The sequence below is a fragment of the Squalius cephalus genome (genome assembly GCF_949319135.1).
Source record: "Squalius cephalus genome assembly, chromosome: 5".
NCBI lineage: Eukaryota > Metazoa > Chordata > Actinopteri > Cypriniformes > Leuciscidae > Squalius > Squalius cephalus.
In genome coordinates this window covers 2,559,663-2,569,662 of record NC_137126.1, presented here as the reverse complement: position 1 = coordinate 2,569,662, position 10,000 = coordinate 2,559,663, and the positions used below count along the sequence as shown (strand labels likewise).

Genomic DNA, 10,000 nt, shown 5'->3' with positions numbered 1-10,000 from the left:
AAAAATACGAAAATGTAATTAAATTAACATAAGATAATAAAAAAAATATGAAAACTTAAACTTAAATCAGTAAACAGAAAATACATAAAACATAAAAGCAATTATTTCTCATTATTTAATCACCCCAAGTGTAGTTCCAAAACACACAATCAATCAATCAATCAATCAATCAATCAATCAATCAATCAATCAATCAATCAATCAATCAATCAATCAATCAATCAATCAATCAATCAATCAGATTGGATTAGAATGGCATTGGGGTGAATCAACATGACCATATTCTCACTTTAGGGAATGTGTGACAAACACAGTATATTATATGGCTGACTTATTATAAATAAATTCATCATTCGTTTATCAGCAACATCATTATTTTGTCAAGGCAACTGAAGAGCTAAAAAAAAAAAAAATCAAGCTTATTCAAAATTAATTTAACCAATGAATCCATATTCTGGGAATTCAATTTGTATGATAACATGCACCCTTGTTATCGTATATCATGGCGATCTGATACGAGGGCTCCACCGCAGTCTGAGCTCCACCGGCTCCTGACCTTGAGTATAGACAGGCACATCTGAATTACTCGGGATCAATGCATACTTCCACTCATAAATAAGACAGCGATCGCCCAGACCTTGCTCCAGCCCATCAGTTGACACTTCAGAGGCCATCGATTGCTTTCCTCAGTCCACTATCAGTCAGCCGCTGCCAGCTCAACTAAATGGCTTGAGTCGTCCGGTGGTTAAGACTGATGACAGCTTGGGTGAGGAAGGAGAGAGTGAATGGATGATATAAATTTCATTTATTTTCACCGTCGCGTTGAGACCTAAAGAGAAAAGCTCAGGCTTCTAGCCTGAAAATAATTGAATTTATTTTTGTGTTTAATTAAGAGGCCGTTTAATAGTGGGAAGTAAAGTGAGATTATGCAATTGACCAGCATAAAGCACACATTTGTTTCAGACAAAATGGCTGAAAGCACTATTTTCTGGTATTAGGTAATTAGGGAAATAATAGTTTGTATTTCAAATAACCTTATTTTTCCCATCTTTTGGGACGCATCTCTTCTTACGTGTAAATAACTGGAAATATGTGACTGCCTACATTTCATACATATTTCATATGCCATTCATATCACTGCAGTTTCCAGCTGAAATGAACACTAGTGGCTGAAGAACACCTCATTCTTTTGTTCCTTTTCACACAAATGAGGATTATAGGGAGAGATTATTGATTAATAAAGACTTATTTTTTCACTGTTTCTTGCACAATGCTATGTTATAATCTCAACACATTTTTACCATAGTGCATGATTTGTAAACGAATATATTTTGATGTTTGCATCACATAAACAGCTCCATATGTGTGTCTTTTCTGCTGTAGTAAACTCGCTCTGAAGCTCACCTGATACAGCACCGCACTCGTGATGTGAAGCGCTCGGGAAACACGAGTCCCGATAGAAGAGCTCAAAGACTTGTAGAAGCAAGATAAAATGGCATGGTAGCTTTAGCAAATGTGTTTCAATCTCCCGTTTGCTTTTGTTAACACTATGCGTTAGGTTTAAGGTCGGGTTTAGTGAAGGTGCTGCTTTATTTTCAAACTCAATACAGCATTAATATTTTAATCTTTTCACTTTGAAACTTCCATGAAATAGCATTTAGCAAAAATGAACCTTTTTGTTGTGTAATAAATCTGCATCTGCAATCCAAATTTGCAAAAAATATAGTGCCTCCTGTGGATGCGTCTCCTGAAAAGGGCAGCAAAATAAACCCGGAGCAAAGCATTTCAGGTTTTACAGAAATATAGACCGCCACATATTTCCACTGAAATCAACACGCATCATTCGGATGGCAGTCGAGCTCGCCGCGATGCATGTGACGAGTTACATCAGATCTTTTATGGGCAGAAGCTTTTCAGACTCTCAAGCCCACAGGACAGAAACATTGAGAAATCTAAAGTGACGTGCTGCGGATTGTGACCCGTCCTCGTTTCCTTTCTATCGCCACCATTCTCTCAAACACATGAAAAATAAATACAGAGAGCCTTGAACCTCCAGAGTGACCCTGCTTTAGAGGCCCAGAGCTCCAGCAAAACTCACTCCTCTTTCAGGTGGAACATGCCTAGGGCAAATCCTATCAGGAAAGCCACAGTGAAGCCCGCAGGCGCTGTGTGAAGTCCTGTGTTCAGCGTGAGGAGGGGTGATGCACTGCCCGGGCCGGGACGCCCCAGGGACTGTCATGTTCAGCATGGGACCTTCCTTCAGAGGACAGATCTGGTTTGGCTGTCGTGCTTACCTGAAAATCTTCTCTGGAGCCTGTTCCCCTGTGACCAGGTCATAGCCTCTCTCCAGGTTTGAGTACGGCCATGGACTGTGGGTGGAACACACACACACACACACACACACAAATACTTAATATGCAATACGAGATTTATCTGACAAATATGAAAAGTAGGGATGCACCGAATGAAAATTTTGGCTGATACCGATAACCGATAATGCTTTATATTTGACTGCCGATAACCGATATATAAGCCGATAAATCTAAATCCAAGTTTTTATATAATTTTTGAGAGCCCGATTACAAAAACAATAGTCTCACCATTAAAAGCCATGTCCCAAACACACAATTATAATGTTCTCATAATTCTATGTAGCCGATATGACAGACTTGTGCTGTGCATATTGCATTTGACTATATTTTCCTTTTTTGAAGTGATTCCAATCATATTTCAAGCATTTCCTAATCCATTATTTATCGGCTTTAATATATCGGGCAAATTTTTTATTGGGCCGATAATGATAACGTTAAAAAATAACATTTATTGGCCGATACCAATATGGTGGCAGATATATCGTGCATCCCAAATGTAAAGCATAAATATCAATAATAATTAAGTATGGCAGGGGTGTCCAATCCTGCTCCCGGAGCTCCAAGATTCTAGTTTAGCTCCAAGTCTAATTTAAACACATCTGGACCAACTAATCAGGATTATAGAGCTCTGCACGACCTTTGCTCTCCAAAAGCAGACTGGATCCCTCTGAACTAGGGTTTTACATTTTCTGGAGGGCCATACATTGTGCTAATATGATGATAACTGTGATGTTTGACTGTAAACAGTTGTTAAGACATTCAAGTTGAATCCCATGTAGTGTATGCATTTCATAAGGTTATTTTGTCATTCACTGATGCTCCCCCTCCGCTGTGTAATTAAAGCTGTGACAGTTCAGCGCATGAAGTGTCCAATAATCCACACTTCGTTTTTTCCGTTAATTAAGTGCATCATTCAGGTATTTAAAGTGCACTTTTTCCATGTGGATTTACTAACAGCTTGCAAAACAATATTTTGGGGTTAAAAAAACGAATGTCAGGATTTACTAAAGACACGCAGTGAAAAATTAGCGCTGAAAAGCCGTGGGCACAGTTATTTTTGCAGCTGATCTTATTGCATGTATGGTCATGCAAGGTGATTTACTAAGGTCTGCGCTCATCAATGCACTAGTGTTTGCGCCCACCCAAAAAAAGCCCATCTTAAACCAGACGCTACCTGGTAGATTGTGTCGGTCATTATGGAAATGTCTTGAATTTGTTTGTCTTCAGTAGATAACGCACATAACTTTGCACTCCCATCGGCACTGTTTTGGAATTGTGCTCTCACGCTAATTTGCCCTGTTTAGTAATTCTATGCTAAAAAAAACATCATAGGATATTGCATAAGTATGCAAAATGGGACGTCTCTGTAATATTCTAGTCTTTGGGATTTTTCACCTGTAGCAATAGCGATGCTAATAAATCACCCTGAAATGTGCATGTGATTGTACTGATGTGGTTTAGCTTTATCTTCCCATGTTGTCATGTTGAAGTGCAACGCTGCCCCATGTTTTGGAAATCTCAGTCTGGGAGGAAAGTTCTGCCGAGGTTTTATTAGAGCAGCTGTTTGCTTGAGCGAGTTCATTAACATGCGCCGCGAGAGTCAGGAAGAGGAGTTACTGCACTTGGCATGAGGTGAGGTGATGAATCGTATCTCTCTGTGTTGCAGTCTTTCTCTTCCCCCTCCTCATGTCCCTGCTGTCCTGGCTTTAGTTGGCCCTGTTTGTGAGGCGTTGACAGAGTGGTTTGAGCGCTCACCCTTCATTGCGGCCCCAATCAGTGCGAACGCAGAGATGCTGATGCTCGGGGTCAGGAGCATAACCTTCCAGACAGCTGCATTCCCCTGCAGAGAGCACAACACAGTGACGGATTATCTTCATTTATCCCTCAACACACGTGCATTCACTCCAGACAAAAGATTTTTAAAGTAGTTTGGGCTGGGAACGGTGACATGTGGGAGCTGGTTCAGTCTCCGACACCTTCACTATCAGATCACTCTTATCTTGAAAGGCATCACAGAAGTACTCAGCTCTCCAAAGGTGATGCTATGAGCTGAGGATACGGGAATGATACGGATACCCCGGGACTCTATGGGGATTGTACCGTCAATCTCACGGAAATATGTTCACCTTCCACCCGAAATCAAAAGGTTTTTTTTAGGACCATGTTTGTTCATTTTTATGACAATTACACCGTGTCCTAACCAGACACGATGCGATAAGATACCAGCGACAAATAATGTGTCTGTCCACACTAGACGCAAAACCCACAGCCAATCAGAACAACGTGTGGGCGGAGTCAGCCAATCAGAACAGCGTGTGGGCGGAGTCTCACGGCACCAGAGAGATATCTCGATGGCAAGCGCAAGAAAATGGATAGATAAAAAGTATCTACATAATCAAATTCACAAATATTACACCATTTAAACATTATTCAAATACCTAGGCTACTGAGTTACTAGAACAATCTTTGTCGAAGAATACACTTGTTTGTTCACAGTTTGAACGTTCTTGTTTCCATTTGTTTAATCTCAAGATCTGAGGTGAATTATCCACTGTTGCTTTTACAGCTTCAAAGCTGGAGCACTAAATGATATTCAGAGTCACATGACACGCTTTTAACATTAAATAAAGCACATAAACAGTGCCTGAGATTATCATCGCCACACTTTGTGTTTGTTGTTCCAGCGCGACGTCGCAGAAAAATAGAAACCATTTCTAGAATACAATCGTCGCGTGTCGCCGTCGCGGCTGGATAGGACAGACACTCTGATTAACATGGAAAAGACGCCTTTTATCGTGTGTAGTTAGGACACAGTGTTAGGAGATTATAATTATATTGTTATAATTAATCAAAATTGACAAACGATTATACAGGTTTAGAGTGAAATGAGAGTACAGAAGCTTGTTTCCTGCACAAAATTAAAAGTAATAACAATAATAAAATGAAAAAAGGCATTTGCAACATATTGTGTGCGTGTGTGTGTGTGTCTCTGTGTGTGTGTGTGTGTGTAGAACATTATTGAGTGTTGTGAAGCCTATAACATACTTTATGTATTATGTACAACGTAGTTTTATTCAGTTTCCCCTAATCAATTAAACTAATTAATGGATATATTTAAACCACATTTATTTTAAAAATACTGTACACGTGTAGTGATGAAAAATACAGAACCACCGAAGAAAAAAACTATCTGGACTAACTACAAACTATGGAAACACCTTTGCGATACATTTTTTTTTTTTTTTTTAAATACCAATATTCCAATATATTTACTTTTTAATGCTATTTTAGTGTTAAAATTCTTTGTGGAGAGTGACACCCCTAATTTTTGTGTGTGCATTAGGAGCAACTTTTGGCCTTAAGATTGTTTGTGAATATGGCCCGTTTTTTATTTTTTTCATGATCTATTTAATTCTTGCAATCGTGAGTTTACACAATTCCGAGGAAATTGTGATATAAAAAAGCTCTCAATTATCTTTTTCGATTTTTTTATTTCTCCCCATGGCAGATACAAGCTTCCAAATGATAATGAGTAAATGATGAGAATTATTTTTGGGAGATTCTAATTTAATACGTAATGTGAAAATACTTCCTGTGAGTTGTTTTTATTAATTATTTTGAAATATTGCTTTTTGAAAGATTACAGAAATATTTTGTCAAGATCATGTCTAATCGTAAATTAATTAAACTCATTGCTTTCTTTTCTGCTTCATTATTGTGGAATCAGGATACTTTATGAAGTAGCCTTGAGTTTATAAACTCACGATTCATAAAACAAACACAAATATAAACCTTAAATTTAATAAATTAAAACATACTGTTTAATCAACATTCCAAACATATACTCTTCAAATTAAAATAAAGGTCAAATCTGAAAATCAATCAGATAAGATACAATACTTCACACTTGAATATGAAGGATAATTTTAATACCAGCTCTGGCTGGAGGGGAAACGAAACAATGAGAAAAGTCATCTTACAAACCGCACAGACAGACATTCATATTTCATGAGCTGGAGCTGTGAATATTAGAAATAATATGCACCCATCTGTACTCCTACCATGATGGTGATATTCATCCCATTTCAAGGCTCCCATTTCACGGCTTATTTTTCAGAAAACAAGCACATTTAGGCCCATCTATTTCACTGGCACAAACACAGTGAGTGAAGGGGATGAACTGGGCAACGGCTGCCAACCGTAACCGTAACCGTAACTAACGTACAGTAATGACCAACAGACATAATCTATTGCAATTTATTACACATCTCAGTCGTGGCATTCAGTGCTTCATTGTATCTTTTTGCCAACATTATGGGAACGTATCCCAAATAAACAATAGTTCTGAGGCACTCAAAAGGAATATAGGTTTAAAAAGCCTTTATTTAAAATTGGCTATCCATTAAAAAACATGCCAACATGTTTCGGCCTCTGTGGCCTTCTTCAGGGCAAATTCAAAATGGCAATCTGTAGACTGCATGCTATATATCTGGATGTGGTCACATGACCTAGAAGCACAGGTGCTCATCTGCACATACAGTATCACCTGACTGCAAGCAATTACAACAAGTTACTTTAGATAAGTCACATTTTCACATCAGGATAGTTTAAAATATCAATAGATACATGTAGCAAGAGGTTACTTTATATAAGACAAGTTATTATGGGAACGTACTTTTGAATGTTCTGAAATAAGTAGTTACATTTAAAAAAGAAAAGAAAAAAATAGACATTAAGCATATCCATATCCCCCAACAGTTTAAAGTTTGATGGCCAACTTTTTAAAAATACATAACATATCAGTGATAAATTGCATCTATGTCCAAAACAACAGGGAAAAAATATTTTAAAGGGTAACTCTCTCCAAAATCTCTTTTTGTTAATCTACCCGAGGCAAACTTTCGTTTAAAAGCATAATTAGAATGGAAACGCCACTTTTAAGTTTGACCTTATTTTCGTTTTCGGTCAAATTGCCTGTTGAGATCGACTATTTTTGACTGTCAGAGTGCCGGCGGACACACAGCTACAGTGAGTTGATCAAAATCTCTCTTTTTAGTAAACTCTGTGTACACAAACAATGTTCTCAATGCTGGAGTTCATGTGTAGAGCCCCTGGTGAGACTTCCAGCAAAGTTTCATGTTGTGTCGAGCCTTCTTAGTGTTTTAAAAATAGTGATTTCTGATGCTATTATAGTCGTGCCCCAAGCACTCCCATTCAAAAGGCAATTTGACCGAAAACAAAAATACGGTCAAACTTAAAAGTGGCGTTTCCAATCTAATTATGCTTTTAAACGAAAGTTTGCCTCGGGTAGATTAACAAAAAGACCCTAGGTTGCATTCTGGCGAGAGTTACCCTTGAAGATTTTCAGTATAGACACATCGCCATTATATTTTTAAAAAGTAGATTTAAAATCAGTTGTGAACAGAGCAATATCAGGATGCTCCGATCAGGATTTTTGCAGCCGATATACAGGTGCTGGTCATAAAATTAGAATATCATCAAAAAGTTGATTTATTTCAAGAATTCAACTTAACAGGTGAAACTAATATATTATATAGACTCATTACATGCAAAGTGATATATTTCAAGCCTTTATTTGTTATAATTTTGATGATTATGGCTTACAGCTTATGAAACCCATGAAATCAAAATCTCAGAAAATTAGAATATTACATGAAATCACACAGTAATTACACAGTGATACCATGGTCATTGAAGCAGGTTTTGGTTCTTTTGGCAGTGTGGGCAGGTGCAAATCCTGCTGGGAAATGAAGGAAGCATGAAGTGCTCTGAAAATGTCCTGGTAGACGGCTGAGTTGACTCTGGATTTAATAAAGCACTGTGGACCAAAGTCCTCTTTTCTGATGAGAGCAAATTTTGCATCTCATTTGGAAACCAAGGTCCCAGAGTCTGGAGGAAGAATGGAGAGGCACACAATCCAAGATGCTTGAAGTCCAGTGTGAAGTTTCCACAGTCTGTGTTGGTTTGGGGAGCCATGTCATCGGCTGGTGTTGGTCCACTGTGCTGTCCACTCAACGCAGCCGTCTACCAGGACATTTCCAGAGCACTTCATGCTTCCTTCAGCATACAAGCTTTATGGAGATGCTGACTTCATTTTCCAGCAGGATTTGCACCTGCCCACACTGCCAAAAGAACCAAAACCTGGTTCAATGACCATGGTATCACTGTGTAATTACTGTGTGATTTCATGTAATATTCTAATTTTCTGGGATTTTGATTTTGTGGGTTTCATAAGCTGTAAGCCATAATCATCAAAATTATAACAAATAAAGGCTTGAAATATATCACTTTGCATGTAATGAGTCTATATAATATATTAGTTTCACCTGTTAAGTTGAATTCTTGAAATAAATCAACTTTTTGATGATATTCTAATTTTATGACCAGCACCTGTACAGACCACCAAAAACTGTCTGATTGGTCTCCACAAGATCTCCATGTCTTTAGGCTCGTTTGAATTGAGACAGCCTGCTCTAAATAAAGATGTGCAATATACTATGGTTTACTAGTGTTTTGCAAAGTTACAAAGCAGAACATGGCACAAAATCCTCATCTGCATACTGTTTACATGCACGTCGGTGGCAACTTTTAACAGTTTTACGTCATCAAATTGCAATTGGTTCGTGACATCTGCCAAATTTTCACTTCCCATCTCCTGAGATTTTGAAGACAACAAAGACAATATACTGTATTCATAGATGCCACCTACGTCACTACAAATAGAACGCCGCCATATTTGCGACCGACTCGCCCGGTATGGCCGCCCAAACTGCCCATTTGAATGAGAGAGAGAGAGAGACAGAGATACCTGGAGAAAATTTCTATTTTAGGCTCCGATCCTTATTTTTTACCCCCAGTTTTCTTTAGTCCATTATTATCTGCCCCAGGCTTGCCCCAATTGGCCTTTCATGATATATAAATACTTAAGTCATAGAGCTTCATGGCGCGCGTTCATGAGAGTCGAGGCGATGTCATGAATGAATCTGCAGCTGTTCTGCTGGCATGAATGAATCTATCTAATCCGTCCATCAGCACAGCCAGAGACATCAGCCGAATATCATAAAAGACTGCCATATCTGTCCGAAAGAACAGATGTTCAATTACAGAGAGAAGGTTTAATACACACAAATATCGAAATGAAAGAATCTTTCGAGTCGAATCTTTTTGAATGATTCGGCTACGATTAAAAGCTATCAAGAGGTAACTCAGTGATTATAATATAACGACTTAAATTGCAGTTTGTTCGTCACATAAAGCTATCATATGAATAAATAACGATATTAATATAACGGACGAGTCGTATTAGATCACTTTTATGATACTTTTGTGATGTTTTTTTTGTCTTTTATTATTATTATTTTTTGCGTGACAGCCCCCAGTAGGCTAATGTTACGAATCACTTTCATTACATCGACAAGAAGAGTCTCCATAAGGCTTTGTCTTCCGCGGAAAGTAAACTTAAGGATTTGCACATGAAGGTGAGTAAATGACGGCAGAATGATCATTTTTGGAAGAACTAGTCCTTTAATATGCATTTAACGTTACTTAAACAAAATAACATCTAAAGCGCATGTGACGAAGACAATATCTTTATGAACTTCAGAAAA

General features: G+C 38.0%; 1 protein-coding gene across 1 annotated transcript in view; it reads right to left on the bottom strand.

Annotated features, from left to right (window-relative positions):
* astn2 (astrotactin 2) overlaps window positions 1-10,000 on the bottom strand; it is a 479,465-nt gene that overhangs the window by 189,402 nt on the left and 280,063 nt on the right. The window contains exons 8-9 of the mRNA XM_079872092.1: window positions 4,128-4,212; window positions 2,295-2,369 (exon numbers count right to left, since the gene is read on the bottom strand). Coding sequence (XP_079728218.1) covers window positions 2,295-2,369; window positions 4,128-4,212 — 160 coding nt within the window. The remainder of the gene's footprint in view (window positions 1-2,294; window positions 2,370-4,127; window positions 4,213-10,000) is intronic.